Genomic DNA, 19,486 nt, shown 5'->3' with positions numbered 1-19,486 from the left:
TGGCTCTAAAAAGTGTCACTCGGCTCTCTAAATGGATGCCTGTCGGTGACTCTGAATAATAGTTATTTGTGCAACTAGTGCGCAAAGTGACAGTTTGCTGCACCGAAAGAAACGTTTACGCACGAGCCGTAGGCGAGTGCAGAATAATGGTTTCTTGAGTGCAGCAAACGAGCTTTGCGCACGTATTTCATATTAAATTTTTCCTACTGTTACCATTGAATATGAAAAGTGGGTAATTAGGCCTATGGGTAAAATTCCCTGAAATCCATCAAATGTTTTTCTGTGTAATTTTATTATTAATAAAAAACTTAATTTATTTAAAATTGAATAATAATTAAATTAATCAAGGTACATAATGGCAAGGCAACGCCGTTCTCCACTGCCATATTATAACGTGGACCTCACTATACCACAGTCAGTGTTACCAACTTAATTTTAATTTTCCTGCACTGGTGCTCCATATAACCTACTAACTATTTTGCGTTGTCATGCTGAAAATCTGGAGTATGCAAAGTAATACTTTGCGCACTAGAGCGGAAAAGTGATTCCTTGCGGCCTGCAATCAGTGCAGAAATGGTCACTTTTCAAGGTATCTGTAGGAAAACTAATTTTCTAAATTAGTAGTAGTAATCCCTACATCAGATTGGTGAAAAAATAGATACCCAATTATAAACAGTCAAATGAATTAAAATATATATTTTATGGTTTCAAATAAAAAATGATTGATATAACTTTTAAATAAACATTTTATTCATCACAATTCAAATAATATATTAAGTACAAGGCAAACTGTAAAATAAACAGCGATGTTGAAATGTTGTCTTGACATGAATAAGACAATAATTATGTAATTTGAAACCACAATTATGTATAATGTATTTCCTGTATCAGATTCAAAACACTTTTACAAAGATAATAATCAGAATTCTAAACATAAGTACAATAAGTACTGATAGCCAATATTATTAAAATTAATTATACATTAAACTCAATTAAAAAACCACGTCGTTGTAGAATGGATGAATGCTTTTGAATTGTCATATTCATGAGGTAAATATCGACGAATTTATTCAAATAATGTAAATTTTATCAGATTGAAAAAATAATACGAGAAACGAATTGGGGATGCTTTATTTGGATAACCAGTGACATTACAAACATTGACAATGGTATGCCATTCTTCTCATAATTCTCGTATACGACTCTCAAAGAAATTCCATGTTTTTGGACCTTAATGTTTTAAGGCCCACCTATGAGAAACCTTTTTGAAATTTATTGAAAAGTATCATGTTACCAATTTAAGAAATAATAGCTGCAACGAAATTGATTAAAATTACGAAAATAAAATGCAAAAATATTCAACCTGAAAATATAAAATAATACTAGAGATATATAAATGTAATTAAGTTGAAGAGCGCGACTTTTTAATCTTGCAGAACATAATTAGTTTGAGATTGAACATTTTCCTACGATGTAAGCGTATATTGGCGAGTAAGAAGCTACGTGAAAGGAAATAAACAACAATAATGAAATAGGAATGCATGAGCAAAATTCTGAAGTTACAATTTTTGATTGAAAATTAAAGTAAATTAAAATTCTTAAACCTTCATCACTTTTCATATTTTTCTCTGTACAGAATATATTTTCTCTAAAATCGACAAGAGGCTATTGGTCCACCTAAGTTCTATGTGATCATGCACAATTTTCTCCAAGTACATAACACTATACTGGAGCCAGGGTATAGGAATATCCTATTCACAGTCCATAGAACAACCATTCCCTAGTTATTTATCTACAAAATAAGTATTTACAATATTCAGTTTCGAATGAAATATAACTTACTCCATTAAACAGGAATAATAAGTTTTAGTTTATTTCTTATATTCTTAAGTGGCCACAGAAGCTCAATATTATTGAGCAGTATAAGAGGTTAAATGTCACACTAAATAATTATTCTAGTTTTGTTTACAAGAGCTTCAAAGCTTTCAGTACTTCAAGGATTGAACTATTTCCAGTGGATGACACCAACATTTTATTCTTATGTGAGGCAGAGGATAATCCAACAACTAAAATAGTGAACATCGAATGAGCTCTGCTTATTGAAGGGAGTCTTAATATTGGTTGACAATATCCAACGACTATAATGTTATGCTGAAAGTGCAAAAGGTCAACAAATAATTATTAAGTTAGTGAGTTTTATCATAGAGAAATAATAGCGTAAGTAGATATCCCATGGTATAGGACGTTTATGTCGCAACTTTTACTGTTATCTCAAGCCGATTACTGTCGATTTATACTGTTTTATTGGGGTGAGAGTGTATGAACGGCACAGTATGAGAGACTAAGAGCGTCACACAGCTTCACGGGAAAGAACTACGTGGGCTATCGGCTTGAGATAACAGTAGAAGTTGCGACATAAACGTCCTATACCATGGGATATCTACTTACGCTATTATTTCTGTATGGTTTTATCCTCAAAGAGTAAATGTTTATAAATCATCAAATCATTATAAATCATCATGAGGAGATCATTTAAAGTTCATTAATAGGTGGAAAGTAACTATTTAAAAAATATATATTTGCTTTTAATATTAATTCGTTCTCCCTGATAGAGGAAATTAACCTACCCAATCCGTAGATCACATAAAAAATTTCGATTGATGGCATGGAAGATGAAATTCGAAATCATTTGTTTAAAATAAAATGTTATCTTGTGTTGTGTCCTTACTATTGGGATTTGAGCGCCAATCAACTCATGAATTGGAAGATATGTTTTTAAATTGACTTAAGTTGAATTAGTAAAATCGTGATCCCAAAAATCATTTGCGCATCAAAAAATGCATCTCTGCATACTGCATGAAATTTCACCTTGTATAATAAATGTTTGATTCTAATAAATAAAATGCTAATATTGACAATATTTATGTGTGACAATTGAATTAATACGATTTCCACGTTAATATCTGGAATGAATAGATTATCACCCACACAATTCTATTTCCTAAACAAAGTGCTTTCAAGAAATGACTAGAATAATACCATTATTATATTATTTGATTATAAATAAAACTAGACAATCTCAGATAATGGTTCAAGTATTAGTAAATAACTATATTAATAAAATACATGGTTATCATAAATTACAAAAATATTTTTTCTTCATCGACATTATAACACAAGCCCTGGCTCCATTGTATATTCTACAAGATAGTCCTAATAATAAACGATCAGTCTTCTTACAATGTACACGTGATTAACAGTTGTTTATGGGCCTTTTGTTCTTCTGCCTCATACAAATACTGGTAGTTTAGGAGGATCGAATGCCATGACAACTTTATTTATATATTATGAATAACGTAATCGTTTCAACAATTACCAATTTTTCTAGTTGATGGAGAATGATACTAATCTTGATTTGATTTTGAAAAGCTTTTTTATAGCTTAGAGAAAGTATTCTGAACATTAATTTCATTTGATAATCATTATAATTCATCAATCCTTCATTATTTGTTTACACCACATGAATAAATTGTACCCTGTATACAATTACAGTAGGCATAAATAATTAATTGGAGATGAGGTATTGACGTCGGTTGTGCGGTACATACATCTAATAGTACAACCGGTATACTAAAAAATAATTTAAGAGGAAGAGAATTTTGGATTAGTCCTAAATGGATATGTACTTGATTTTCGGCGAGTATTTAGTGATTCATCCAAATCTAAATGCTTTTTGGTAGTTCTGTATCAACAAATTAATATTTAAATTTTCTCCTAAATGATATGATTATGACATTGGGCCAATAGGTCCCACTGAACATGCGTAACTTATCAGGTATCCTTGAATGGAATAATATATTCGAAGAAGTATACTGTAATTAAAAATGTTGTGTGTTTTCGGATAGGGTGAAATACTATGTGTCATATTTATAAAAGTTACTTCAACCCATACTCTAGATCAGAGCAATGTCATATTATGTTATGATATCATAATGATATAAGCAAGTGTCATTTTTTATTTAAAGAGGCCTTTCAATATAGCTGCCTTCTTCTTATCGCATGCATTACTTGCATGTAATTTGTAGATTGGTCAAGGGTTTAAGTGAGGGTGTAAGTTTCGAATGTTACTGTCATCTCAAGCCATGTCCACCGAACTGGAAACGCTATTTGGTCACTTGGTCCATGTGGGAATAGCGAAAATGACTACGATACAATACGCTGCAGTTCACAATAGGCCTTGACACTGAGGCCAACTGAGCCCACAATGCGATGTTGCGATATATTTAGAAGAAGCATGTGATACATCCATCATCCATGCCCACCATCCATGTCAGAGTAGCGAAAATTGCTACAGCCGATACAACCTGGTACAGTTCGCAATAGGCCTTGATGCTTTCTACTGGTGCAAACAGAGGCGACGATGCGATGTTGCCAGATTTAGGTGAAGCGAGGCTCAGTTGTGCGGTGCACGTTTGCCGTTCATGTAGCCAACCCAGCGGCCGGCCGTGGTGGCGAATAGCGGATCTTGGTCGAGGGTGGCCAGCAGCAGCAGCTGATTGACATGTGTTGCGTGGTAGTCCCATCGCGCGATCTTCGGTGCACTGCCCACTGTCAGGTGCCGCAGGTCGTAGATCGTACCCGACCCCGTGTCGAACGACAGCAGCAGGCTCTTCAGCGACTTCATTCCTTCAACCATCAACATATTTCTTTTTTCCATCACTTTCAATTACATTCGACTAATATGCAAGTTATCTAACCAATTGAATACATTAAAGGAACCTTGCACTGGATATCTGCTTGTAAAATTATTTACATCACTACAGAAAATTTCGAGAATAATGCATTTCTTCGAAGGTTTTCTTCGTAACTTGTACTATTGGTATTCATCTAGTTCACTTTCCAAACTGCTAGTAAATTATTCTTTCTAGAACTATTTTTGACTACACTAATATCCTATAACATAACTTTATGATTCACTTTCTCCACATTGTACTCTTTTAATAGTACTTTAAACTGTTAAAAGTACTATTGTATAAGTGAACAAAGTGAATCATAGAGTTTAATAATAAAATCACTGCTGCTACTTGGCTAGAAATTGTAGTGATTTGGAAAAATTGAAAACAAATATATCTTCCTGACAAATCAACACTTTACAATAAACCATATTTAAATACAATACATTTACATATTTTAAGAATATACATAAAAAACCCGGAGAAAATGAAATGAATTTTCATTAAATTATTTCAGTGCTATCTGAATAGAAACAGAAGATTTCTAAAACAATTCAGAATCCTCACAGCAACTTAACTACTAAATTATGTTTTGGCTCTAAAACAACGAGTGTTTATGTCTTGACTTTTAATAAAATGTTTTCGATTCTTTTCTTGTTTTCTCAGTCTCTTTGAGGTGCTTCCTACAATCCAGTGCATGCTTAGTCTTTCCTTCTCAATCGTGACGTCTCCGATCAGAATTCAACCCGTATATTTTGTTAGACACTCATCCGATCTGCACTTACAACTGATCAAAACATACCCCATATTTTGCCAGCTATAATTTATTTTTATAATTTATTTATTATTTTACAAAGGCGACTTTCTAGAAGTATTTTAAGCCTAGGTGATGATGATGATGATGGTATGAATTATAATACAATGAAGGTAGAGTTATGAATGAATAAAAATTATAGGTTATGCTATCCACTTGAATTGATTTGAGTCCACTTTTCAGTCCAGAAATAAATAAACTAGAAATTTTGAATTTCATTTTATTAAAACCCAAATAAACTCTCATTCAATAAACTCTGAGCACTTTGAAAGGGTGTAGCGCCTGGACAGCCGCATCCAAGTAGGTTTTGTCACCAGAAAGATGGTAAGCTCGAGCCAGCACACTTATTCCATGTCCTTGACCCATCGCCGAGTACCTGTACACAAATGACAATTCATGCATTAACATAAGGCACATCTATCAATTTACAACAGTAGAAAATATGAAGCAGAATGCATAATCAAGCAGAAAGCGTCCATCAATACTGTAACAGATGATTATTCCTTATGAATTATTGAGGCCTCCCGTCAACCAGAGCTTGACTTAACAATTTCAGCATAAAAACTAATTCATTGCCATGTTTTATCCTAGATCATTGGGAGTGGACGTAGCCGAGATTTGGATTAGATGCTGGCTTTATGATTTAGAGGCCCGGGCAAGATATTTTTCTTGGGGGGGGGGCACTCCCGTGTTTCGGATGAACATGTTGATTCGTCGGTCTCGGCTGACTAAAACAGTCGTTAGGTCATGTTACAAGCCCTGAAATTGATCAGATGCGATCTGAAAACTCTGACAACAGAACCTGAGCCAGCCAGGTTACTCGATATTATTATATCATTGATTCATTTAGCGAATCATGATCTTCATTTTTCAAAGTTCAAAGAGCTATATAATAATAATTTTCAACTTGTCAAGCAGCATAACAAAATATGTTAAAATAAATATTGAATCACATAATTCTACTGCTTAATGGATGATAAATTAATTTAATTATTCATAAGCACGGTTGCAAAAGCCTGTTAAATTCTAACCACGATTAAATGCTTCAGAACCTTCATTTCAAGAAAGCCTTCTCTGATTGTTCTCGTGGCATTCAATCTTGATTAAAATTTAACAGGCTTTTGTGCAACTGGGCCATAGTTTTGTCGGGTGTGATGCCCAATTACAAATGAAGGCATCGCACACAGCAGCAGACAGAGGAAAATTCCCTCCCCAGGTGTTCGAATGTTGCAACTCACACAGACATCCGTCTGTCTTCATACCTCTGCTCATGTCAGCATTCACAAGTTTCATTTTTTCTCCATCTATCTGTATACATAATGTATGTTACTGTGTGCCTTCGCCATAAGACCCAGCACCGGTTACACAAGATTCTATGGAATTTTAAATGCCTCGAGAACCAATCAGAGAAGCCTTCTCTGATTGGCTTTCTTGATATTTAATCATGATTACAATCCAACTTTTTTGTGCAACCGGGCCCTAGACTTATTTATTATATAATTTTAAATACTTACCATCCGGGCAACAAATCAAGCATTCCAGGAGCACCTCGCCTCTTCACGGTGTTGGCCCATCCTCCAGTTTTGGCGTCTTGGTTAGAAACGAACCAGCGAGCGGCTGCATAGAAATGAGCCAGGTGTTCACTAGTCGAAAGGGTGAGATTGTCTAATTGACCAGAGCCAGTAAGCGTGATAGCAGATATCTGCAAAAAATATATAGAATAGAATAATCAAATCAGGGCAATTTGACGGATGAGATACTATACAATCATGAAACGTAGATTGAGAATTATTTTTTAATAATGTTTTCTGCTACATTGAAGTTACTTTTGAAACTCAACTACTTTGGGAAGCCTTAGCCTGAAGAGAGCTTCAACGATTTTAGAAAAATGTATAGTTGAACAAAAGACAGGGAGGTAGACGTGAGAATATTTTAACTGCAACCAACTTTATTCTAACGGTATTCATACTTGATTAAATACACAAATGTTTCAATTGAGGAGCACAAACTAGGGATTTAGAAATAGCGGAAAAGTGGGCTAGATTTCTAACAAATGCAGTAATAAAGCTCAAAGTAAGAAGGGGATCAGTAGTGGAGGAAGTGTGTTCTGAACTTTTAGAATTTAGTAGACAAGTACCATTTGACTGATTAAAGAGGTTTTGCTTTCACAGTGAATTTAGAGAATTAGCAAAATTCTACTAGAATTCTGACAACATTTTCATCTTTTGCTGTGTGTCTTCTATTCAGAGCAGAGAAGCAATTACTCTTTGGGCTGATACTTCACAAACACCTGGTGAAAGATTTCAGTGACTGATCTCTTATTCAACTTAATTACTCGCTTTTCACCGCTAACAGTTTTAAAAAGATGAAGCTGTATGATATCATTCACACAAAGCTCAATCCTGAAAAGGATTAATTTTTGTTGTGTACAGAAAAATTTGAATAATTTGTTAATCTCTTAAATTGACATGTCAATGAGAGTCCAGTTGCAGTGATTTTGAAAAAATTGAATGCTCTTCAACTCATAATACATTCAATTTGATATTCGGTCAGTTTGAATTCAGAATAGGAAATCGAAGCTGAAATCCGCATGCATATGCAATTTACATTTTTTTGGGAATACATTATTTGAATCCAAATGCAGAATCTGAAATGAATTTGCAACTGAATCTGTTACCTTGAATTTTGAGCGTGAAATTTTGCGTTTCTCCTTGTTCTGAAGCACAAGTCCTTTCTGCAGATCCACAAACAGATCTCTGGTCAGCGAACGCCACTGCACTTTCTCACCACAATTCATGCCATGGTACACATCTTCATCCTGAAATTATCACACTTTACAATGGTCTCCACTGACTACACACACTCTGACATAGACAATAACCTTGAAATACTCCACTATTACCACAAAAACAGAAAATTAGATGTACTGGAACAGTTTGAAATATATCTACAAGTACACCAAACAACAGCCAAACAATATTCTCAATGACCAAATCAACTTTCTCTCCCACACCCTGTTCGACAAACTCATTTAAATCCTCCTCCATCAACCGCCAAAACTCCCCTCCACCCCCACTCTGACCAAATACTTACACTTTGGTTTCTGTTTGGCTTGAGAATGTGCAACACCAGCACGAAACAGCCATCGCAACACCAAAGAATGTGAGTGCTTTTTCACTTGAAAGTTATATAAGAATGCAATAGTAATTATTCCAGTGAAAACATGATGGATAACCAACAACGAGTTTTCAATAGTTGACAGTACAATCAGGATAGACTGGTAATTTTAATCGCAAAATACAGAGTTATTCTAAATGAGAGATCAATATTTTTGAAAATTCATATCTGTAGTTCGAATTTGACTGGCACTCGTCATCCTTGACACACCATCTTCACACACTATCAAACCAAAAACACACATTTATTCACTGCTATTCAAATTTAATTAATTATACAGAATATTTCTCTTGTAATGGTCAAAACTTTTTCATGAAAAAGTAACGAAAAAACGTTATATTATATGGAACTCATTAATGTTATTCTGAATTTCATTTTAGTGACACTATTCTCAATGATCTGACAGAGAATTCAAATTTCATGATCATGAAAATCCAATTTACAGAAGAAATTATATTTTTGTTGATTTGTAATTATCGACTCATGATGGAATTTTATTAAACTACATTGAACATAGCTTATCATGGCATCTGGAATGATAAGTCAATTTGTATCAAGTTTTATTTCCACAGACAGTAGAATCTTATCAAAGTGAGTCCCGGTTGCACAATAGCATGTTACATTTTAATCATGATTAAATACCACGAAAACCAATGAGAGAAAGAAGGCTTCTCTGATATTGGTTCTAGTGGCATTTAATCACAGTTAAAATTCAACAGGATTCTGTGCAACGAGCCTGATTATGTTTGTTTTTCTGTTTCTAGTCACAAGAAACCATTTAAATTTTTTATTTCAATTCGTGAAGGATAACAACAGAGTACACAGACTCAATATTATGCCACCGAACAATAATAAAATAAAGGATTATGAATATGAATTGACAGCTCTCCCCGATAGATCAATTCAACAAACAACATGAAATTTATTTTCACTCTACCAATTATAAAATCACAGAAAAACTTCAAGCATGCCATTATGCTGATGATATGAGAAAGGAGAATTATTCATGCTCCTCTATTACAACTTAAATAACGAATTCAAATAATGTGAATTAACAAGATAACAATTGATTTTTATTACCTTGGCATGAATTAATTGGTTGGAGCAAGTGTAGTGGAGGTTCCAGAATTCCTTTTTCTCTCTGTGCTGGACTACAACAGTGAGTGAGCTGTTGTCTACCACTGAGAGCTGCATTTGAACGCTAAGAACAAAGTCGAGCACGTGATCAAGTTTCAGCTGTATTCCTTTACCTGCAAACAAAAATAAATTCATATTAGCAATCATCTTTCACCCTATTGTTCAAGACTCTCTTTCCCCTTTTATATTTTGTTTTGCGATGTATTTGAAGTAGACTACTACTTGATTGTAATGTGAAATTGTTTTGGCCTGGTTAGGTGGGAAAAGGAACAAAATGGTTTTAACCTTGCCAGGAGAGAAAAAATATCTATCAATACAACTATATTTGCTGTGAAAGTACCTATCCTGTGAAGTAACTGAATCGGGGCAGTACTAAAGTTATGATAACACTCACTATTGAAACTGTATGAATAATTAATGTCTAATCTATTGTACAGTGTAAGTGACAGTAATTTGAAATGACAGTAAGTAATAGGCATCCTTATCGACGAATAATACTAATTACTATCGAAGTGATATAGTAGGCTATAGTGTTGTGTAAATAGTGATTGAATAGTTGTTATTCAATTTGAATGTGAGAATTTATGTTATTGTAGTGACAATTAATTGATATCAGATTGGTTGATATTAATGAAGTGACTGTGCTAATCAAAACCTTCTTATTTTGGGATGATAAACTAACAACAATTGGTGTCAGAATTCTCGGGATTGTCTTCTTCTTCTTCTTCTCAGCCTTTTCCCACACAGGTGGGGTCAGGTGGTGGCGTTTCGGGTCAGTCGCTTCCAGGAGTCTCGGTCATGGGATTCGTTTGGTGTAAGTCCCTTCTCTACAAGATCTTGGACTATACAATTTTCCCCTTTTCCTAGTACCTTCGACATCTTAGTAGTCGATCTTTTTCCTCCCTTCTCTCATGTCCGTACCACTGCAGTCTTGTATTTCTTGTATTTTCTTTTATATTTCTGTAACCTTCATTCTGTTTCTTATTATTTAATTTCATCTTCATTTCAGTGACCTCCAGTCTGTATTCATGGGCCTTTTTAACTGCCCAGGTCTCCGATCCGTATGTCAACGCGGGCCGCACGACTGTTTTATAGATTTTTCTTTTTAGTTTTTCATTCATTCTTCTATCACAAAGTATTCCAGTCATTTTCCTCCAATTTATCCAGGCTGTATTTACTCGTGCTATTTCATTGTCCAATTCTCCGTCTTTATCAATGGTTGAGCCCAGGTACTTGAATTTTTCTGCTAGATTTAAAGTTGTTCCCTCGAGCTGTATAACACGCCCATATTCAGGTCCCAAGTTCAACTGGACTATTTTGGTTCTATTTATTTTAAGGCTCTTTTCCTCCAATGTTTCTCTAACACTCCAGAACTCCTTGGATTCCTTCAATGCTTTCTTCACACAGCACCACATCGTCGGCAAATAGCATACACCACGGGGCCATAATTATCGGGACTGCATCAAGTGAATTTCTATTTGAAATGGCTTGCGAACTTGCTTTGATGAATTGTGAGTGGCTGCTTCAAGACGGGAATAGGAAGATCAAGAAACCCCACAGAATGTTATTAGTGTGTATCATTCATCGGCAGTTGTATTGATGTTGATTGAGTAATTTATTCATTCAAGTGAAATTTGCATTAAATTAGTAAAATTAATTTATTCCTAACAATTGTGAGTAGTATTATAACAATATTAATAGTTACCTGCTGTTTGAAAATGTAGAACATGAGAATATATTTCGGCATCATAAGTTCTTGCCAAGGAAGCGCCAACAGGAACAATCCAAGATGACTTTTCGCTTGATCCGTCTTCAAGCACTTTACGACGAGGCTCAGGCTCGGTCAGGTTTTTGCTGTAGTGAGACAAACCAAACTGTGCGATCTGTGTTGGGTAGTAGTAGCCCTGGCTTTCCCATTGTATCGACACCGGAACACCTACATCACAACATGCATATCTTACAAAATTAAGCGATAACACTATTCATCTAATTCACTATGAGTGATGTCATTTATTTAAAAGTTTTGAGACATTCAGCTGAGTGAGTTAACGTTTTCCTGGCTTGAAAGTTTTTAAAATAATTCAAACATTAATATTGTTCCAAAAGTTTCAGTGTCTCGAAACCGGAAGAAAATTATTTGAGGATTAGATTGCTAAGTAATCACATCACTTCCAATGGGAACAATATTCAACTACAGTACATCAATTCTTGGATCAAAAATTGGACTCAAATGGTGAAAGGTAAAGACAACCCCCTATTTTTGGACGAATACATTTTATTGCGAGTCAAGAAAAAGTTTTCTCTCCTAATCATCTTTCCTATTGCATGGATGAATAAATCTAGAAACTTGATTATTTGAAATGGAGATGATTATTGAATTAAGATATAAATAATATGAATCAAGAAGAATTAAATTGTTAATTGATGACATTTTCAATGGTTAATCATATTAAAATGATGTGATATTTCTTTCTCTTTAGACTACTGGTAACAGAATATCACGTATAATTCTAAATTGTCCCTAGTTCCACTATAATGATAGGGTACTGATAAATGTGGAGCTCACCTTCTGATGCACTGACACACTTCACTCGATCTCGGACTTCTACATTATAGTTTTCAAAATACATGTATACTCCACGTGGATCATACTTGGCTTTCGGGTAGTAGACGTTTGCATACGAGTGAGACCATTCAAATCGTTCATAGCCATCGTAGCTGGCAAGTTTGCCATACACCTTCAAACAAAACAGGCATCAAAATAATGTTAAAGTAAATTCATATTGATGAAAAGAGAGATAAAAAGAACATACATGTAAATCACAATACCTTACTGAAATATGAAAGATATATTGATAAACGATTGATCGACCACTACAGCACAGGAAAAAGTAGTTTTAGCAGACATTTTAAAACAAAACATCGTTTGTTTCCACAATTTAGCAACATGACATTTTACATTTTCAAATTTAAACAGGAATACTCATCTCTAAGACCACAAATGTAACAGTTATACACCTGAAATTATAAACTGATTCATAGCGCGAGTAAGCGCCATAGCCACGTCTCTTCTGTTTGGATTGGACCATAATTACGTTCACACAGGGTAGGAGAAACGTGGAAGTAACAAAAGTCTGTGCCCTACGTTCGTTCTGTTACTTTGGGGCTTCTATTATTAGATTTCAGAAGTTTTCATGAATTTGGAAAAGTTTCAAAGTTTTTTCTGGGCGATCGCAAGATTATACATACATACATAATTTTCAGCGACATTTAAAAAGCATATAATCTTCTTAAATAAATATAATTTTATTGCCATCACATTCATATAACAAAAGACAGTGTCATAGGGCCATATGAACCATCTACGTTTTTATGTTAAACCAAAATATGGTTGCATAATGTTTCATACGGGGTTTAAACGAACAGTTGACATTTCTCCGTTTAAGACGGGATTCAGGCTCATATGCACTATTTATGTTTGAGAGATAAATCAGCTAGCTGATCGTTTAAACCCAAAATGAAATACATTATATAAATGCTATTTATATCTTCAATTAATTGTGGTTAGCGTTAAGGCTGTGCAAAGGCTGAAAATAAACTTTCTAGTCGTGATATTTTTCGAAGTTTTTCGATTTGTATATCATCAAGCTATCAAAATGAGAAAGTTTTCTCAGGAACCATTTTTTTCTTTTTATTACTTTTTGAGATATGAGCGCCTAAAGATTAAATTTTTGGGACAGAACATTTCAAATTCGGTAAGAGATAAATCCATGAGATTCATAGGATAGATTCTTCATGGTATTGTTGATCTAGTAAAACAGATATTTTCTGAAAATATCAATTTTTAATATAGTTATTAAATTTACTAAAAATAACTTTTAGTTGAGTTATTTTTGGGAAATTGAATAAATTTTTCAAAAATTGATATTTTTAGAAAATGTTTTGTTTACTAGATCAAAAATACCATGAAGAATCCATCCTCTAAATCTCATGGATTTATATCTTACCGAATTTGAAATGTTCTGCCCCAAAAATTCAAACTTCAAGCGCTCATATCTCAAAAAATGATCAGAAAAATAGTTTATTTCGCACCTAGAGCCGAAAATGAGACTTTTCCGGCTCGAAATCGATTTTCAAGTCCGAGGCCGTAGTCCGAGGACTAGAAAAGATTGAGAGCCGGAAAAACATTTTTGCCCGTGGTGCGAACGCTATTTTTCGCCACACAGGAAAATAAACAATATATATATAAATATATATATATAATAAATATATATATATAGAATAATTGTTTATTAAGCACTTTCAAAAGCAAAAGTGGAAGGTCATAGCTCTAGCAAATCTGAGGTAATCTGAAAATCAGGAAATTGTCCAAGTATTTTTATTTTTTATCCTGATTTGTCTAAATAACATAAAGGATTATGTTCAATTATGAGGGAGGTTGATTACGGAAAGGGTAGCCTACTCTTTCCGAGGAAAGAGAAGGTTAGCGGCCGGAAAGGGTACGCTTTCCGGCCTTAGCCGGAAAGAAACCTGTTTCATACGTCAGACGAGAGTCGTCTGCAAACAATGTCTTTCAGACAGTGAACTCTATACTAACTGGAACGGGCAGTCCAATGCTAAGCTACAGCTAAAAGTGTGTAAGGCGGAGTGAGTGAGACAGGCATACCGTGTGGGATTCCCTTCTCTCTCGTACTCATACATTTAAGCAGGTTGCTGCAGCTCTTGAGTACGATTTTTCATTTTTAAAGTTAAAAAATGGATTTGAATGAGTATTGGGGCTATCAGTATTAGATCACAACCTTTTCTCTTAAATTATTGTGATGTATTTGTTGTAAAATGCGTAGAATTGAATAAAAATACGACCGAAAAATGGTGATGTATTGTGTTGCATTTGGATGCAAGAATGGGCATGTTAAAGGAAATGAAATACCATTTCACAGGTAAGTCAAACATTTTTAGTCTATTATTTAATTTGAAGAAACCTTTTTGTTTTACATGCATTTCCAATACTTTTTTCTATATTGATCAGTTTATTTGACCAAAAATAAAACAACAAATTTGGTTTCATTCCTAGTATACTGTGATAGTTTCTATGCTAATTGAAAATTTAGGCCTACTTTATAAGCATCTAAAATAAAAAAAAACATAGTTGAAGAACAAATGAATCCTTATTCAAAAAAGAATAAATACAAATGATTAATAATTTCTGTGTTATCATCATGACATGACATAATTTATTTTAGGTACCTACTTTATTTTAGTAGCCTACTTTTATTTTGAAAAATATGATATTGCTATCAGCTGAATTGTGATTAATTTTTGAAACATTTACGTTTCAAATAAATAATCGTTCAATTTACAATATTATAATAATTATTTATACATATTTTACTGTTTGCTTATCATATGGTCATAATTATAATACAATTAATATAAATGTTTCTTCATAATTTCTTTGCATCATTTCTGAAATTCCCACACTTACATGATTTGAAATGTTATCAGAATACCTAGTGCATTGCTATTATTATATATTTAATAATCCTGTGTTAATAATCATCATGAGTCAACATAATTCATTTTAAATATAAAGAAAATAAAAATCTCAGTACCCTTTTTTTTAAATATTTTATCACAACATGTTTTTTAAAAATATTTAAAAAAAGGGTACTGAGATTTTTATTTTCTTTATATTTATATTACAAGTAGCCCTATACAGGAAAGAGAAAATTAATTCATTTTATTTACCTACTTTTATTGTGAAAAATATGAGATTGTTATCAGCTGAATTGTAATTAATTTTTGAAACCTTTCAATTTCAAATTGTTCATTTTGCTCTGGTAATTATGTAGCATATTTTACTGTTTGCTTATCATAGTCATATAATATAATAAAATGTTTCTTCGTTATTTGCTTTATTTCTGAAACTCCCACTCTTACATGATTTGAAATTACACTAATGCACACCTACATAATTCTACATTTATAGCCTGCTGTAAGTAGGCCTATATTATTAAATTAAGATATTTCCTTAAGGGGCATGTCTAGGAAGGCTGTTCAAAAAGTGTAGTACTAGGTAAATTTAACTGATGAGATGGGGAACGGAGTGGAAAAGCATGCTGGCTCACAAACATCGGTCTTCATAGCTCTACTCTCTCTCAATCGATGCGCTCTCTCACACATCAGTCTTCTCTTTCTAGAGAAAGAAGTTCATTACTTCAGTAGCACCACTATCGAAATTGACACGCGCACTCACTCTCACATCAGTCTTCTCTTCCTAGAAAAGTCCATTATTATTATTATTATTATACACTGCATTGTCTACTAATTCTGCGGCTGTTCTAACATGACTGATCTGCTTTTGAGCTTTTGAGTAGCCTGGCTATAGATTGTATTCTATTGCTTCAACAGTGTTATCAAAGAACACTTCATTTGACTAATTCTTCTAAATCGACATACAAGTTCATTAATATATGAGTGCACTATCTATATATATATAAGCGAAATGGCACTCACTCACTCACTCGCAGAACTAAAAATCTACCGGACCAAAAACGTTCAAATTTGGTAGGTATGTTCAGTTGGCCCTTTAGAGGCGCACTAAGAAATCTTTTGGCGATATTTTAACTCTAAGGGTGGTTTTTAAGGGTTTAAAGTTCGACTTTTAGCATGTATATTCTTCTTATTCCAATATCTTAAAATTATAATTGAAATGTCCATACCATATTAATATAGAACTATAATCTAGAGAGAGTACCTCTTCGAAACAGTTCTGTGGGTAGATGACACAAGCTGATAAGTCATGATTTGTAAACTTTTCAGGAGAGCAATTTGAAAGTTTGGCATAGCTGCAAAAATTATCTATCATATTTTTTCTTACCCATTTTACACTAATATAATCAGCTGATCATTAACTATTTGAATATAAAATATCAAGTAATAAAACATTTATTTAAATTAACTATTGAGGATTTTTGCTAGTGATGTCAGAGATATCATGTTTTGCCATCTGCCAAATGTTTCAAATCACAATGTAACAGTATAGGAAATATCTTAAAAATCGATTATTTAGAAATTTGAATATATTTTTTAACAATTAATTGATATTATTTACAAGTATTGATCAAGTTAAACAAACTTGAACTGTTTGCAAAGTTGTATGGGTTATGTAGTTCTCAATAGAGGTTATTGATTTTCAGATTTTATAATAGCCTACCAGTACATACACTTATCAAATTTTGCCATCTTTTGATAATTTGATTATAATACAAACCGGTAGAAGAGTGTTGCGATATATGTACTTATCAATATTTGTCAACTTGGGGTTTGGAAGAAAATGCTCTATCAGGCTTGAGCAAGGCCTATATCTCAGCTATTTTAAGAGATAGAACATATTTAGTTACTAGCAGGTAACCCGTGCTTCGCAAGGGTCTTTCTTAAAACTTGACGTGATGAAATCTAGAAGAATTCAAAATAGGCCTATGTACAGTGAGTCAGTCATTCTATCAGGGCTCGAATAATTTTGAAATTTTAATTAAATAAAACTGGAAGAATATAATTTCTTTATGTAAATAACAACAACTTCATTAAAAGACATATTAACTGCATGCGTTTTCATATTAAGTAAGTAAGTAAGTAAGTATTGCCGATACAGCATTGATGAAACTGTAGACGTTTATTTAGCATTTGTCTCAAAAATTGTTCTAGCTGAAAAATTAATAATCCATGCCACGTGTAGGCCTAAACATTGCATCAGGAAAACGAAGTTTCAAAACTATGTTTTTCAGGTAGAAAGCAATATAGAAACAGATGTACCTTTTTTAATTTCGACCATATGATTTGGTGATTTTTTAATGGAATCGAATGTACCATTAATGAAATTCAAACATTAATTCTGAGAATCTAAAAGGAAAATTAAAATTTGGGCTTCCAGGTGCACGAGATTGATATTTTTAGAATCTATGTGCAAAATTTGGAAATCTAAATCATTCCCGTTTCTCCGGTATACAATCCACAAGTTGACATGTTTTGATGCGAACAAACGAACACACAAACAAACACAACCCTAATCTCTCTTATTATATAGATACCATCTTATAGATCTAATTTTTCTGAACACAACCATATGCATAACTCAATATGTTCAAAAATGTGACTTATCAACTTGTGTCATCTACCAATACCTACTATTACTTCAGGCCCCACAACTGATCTCTAATAAACTATGACGTCATCACATGTAGATCATCGATGATCTACTGGCGGTAAGAAAGCAAAATAAGGGCGCTGATGCTTGTTATCACATCTGATATGATAATCAACAAAATTGGAATTACAAATTCAATTTTCACGGTGTTCCATTTCAATGAATATGGTTTGTTTATCATTCCTCTAATATTTGTTTGTGAAAAGTAATAATGAATTTGGTGTTTTAAATCATTGGGATACTGCTGTGTACCTAATTGTTGCGGGAATTATAACAAGATTCCAAAAGTTTCCGTACGGTTTTAAAGTTTAAAACGGTTTTTTTACTTTTTCGAAAGATGATACTTTGAAACGAAAATGGATACGAGCGATAAGAAGAAAGAGCTTCAATTTTACAAAACAACGCTTTACATGAAGTGTAGAAGCAGTGTAAATGAAGTGTGAGTGGAAAATTTAATTAAAGTGTGAAAGAACAGTGTAAATAAAATGTGAAATAACAGTGTAATTAGAGTATGGAAGAACAGTGTGAATAAAGTGTGTGACAGAACTTTTGAATTAATAAATTAAAAAGTAAATGCAAAGTGTTGGAACTGCCCACAACATCATAATATTAAAGGTTTTACCTAACTGAAAAACATCCCCTGATGGGTTTCTTTGTACTACAGATCAATTTTTTGATCAAGTTTGTGGGAGCCTCTTTCCTAAAAAAGAGTTAGGAAATTTGGTTTATCTTTGATTTACCTCTCCTTCGACTCTGATACAGGCTATTACTAAGTATTTTTGGTTGAGATGAATTTATCAATAGCTCTATCACTGAATCGAGAAGCCTATGTCTATCAATCTGAAAATATGGATAAATTATTGCATTTGTGGAATAAAGTGTTCTTATTTCAATAAAATTTATATTTATTAAAATACAAGTGTCTTTAATTTGAAATTTAGATAGTATTCCATCCAATAAAAATCGATACAGTAACAACAGTTAGATTGATAAGCTAGTAGAAACTACTACGATCTAGGAAGAATCAATCTACATGTTATGACGTCATTAATTAGTTGTGGGGCCTGAAGTAATAGTAGGTATTGCATCTACCCACAGAGTTGTTCTGGTAACTAAATTAAAAATTTTGTCAGATTGGCATTAAGTTGAGTTGACTTTGTTAGGTTGGCACCAAGTTGAAGATTGAAATGCATTTATCCAGGACCTCCTGAATACCAATTTATCCAGTACCTTCTAAATACCTATTTAGGAGGTCCTGATTTATCGCAGAAAAATTGATTGGGCACTGCTACTTCAATCAGAGCTATTCCTGGGAATATTATATTACTACTAGCCGTCAGGCTTGCTTCGCTCGCCATATCCGTCTAGCCAGGGGGCTCCGCCCCCTGGATCCCCGACTGGATTGTCCAAGAATGAGAT

At 33.4% G+C, this 19,486-nt stretch overlaps 1 protein-coding gene across 1 annotated transcript in view; it reads right to left on the bottom strand.

Annotated features, from left to right (window-relative positions):
* Positions 1 to 728: 728 nt before the first annotated feature.
* The window catches only part of LOC111045855 (D-glucuronyl C5-epimerase B), a 36,036-nt gene continuing 17,278 nt past the window's right edge, over positions 729 to 19,486 (bottom strand). Inside the window, exons 4-10 of the mRNA XM_039422767.1 lie at positions 12,428 to 12,599; positions 11,567 to 11,797; positions 9,805 to 9,974; positions 8,225 to 8,365; positions 7,062 to 7,249; positions 5,803 to 5,923; positions 729 to 4,726 (exon numbers count right to left, since the gene is read on the bottom strand). Coding sequence (XP_039278701.1) covers positions 4,454 to 4,726; positions 5,803 to 5,923; positions 7,062 to 7,249; positions 8,225 to 8,365; positions 9,805 to 9,974; positions 11,567 to 11,797; positions 12,428 to 12,599 — 1,296 coding nt within the window. The 3' untranslated portion in view covers positions 729 to 4,453. The remainder of the gene's footprint in view (positions 4,727 to 5,802; positions 5,924 to 7,061; positions 7,250 to 8,224; positions 8,366 to 9,804; positions 9,975 to 11,566; positions 11,798 to 12,427; positions 12,600 to 19,486) is intronic.

Source organism: Nilaparvata lugens, chromosome 3, assembly GCF_014356525.2.
Source record: "Nilaparvata lugens isolate BPH chromosome 3, ASM1435652v1, whole genome shotgun sequence".
Taxonomy (NCBI): Eukaryota; Metazoa; Arthropoda; class Insecta; order Hemiptera; family Delphacidae; genus Nilaparvata; species Nilaparvata lugens.
This window is presented reverse-complemented; position numbering and strand designations above follow the sequence as displayed.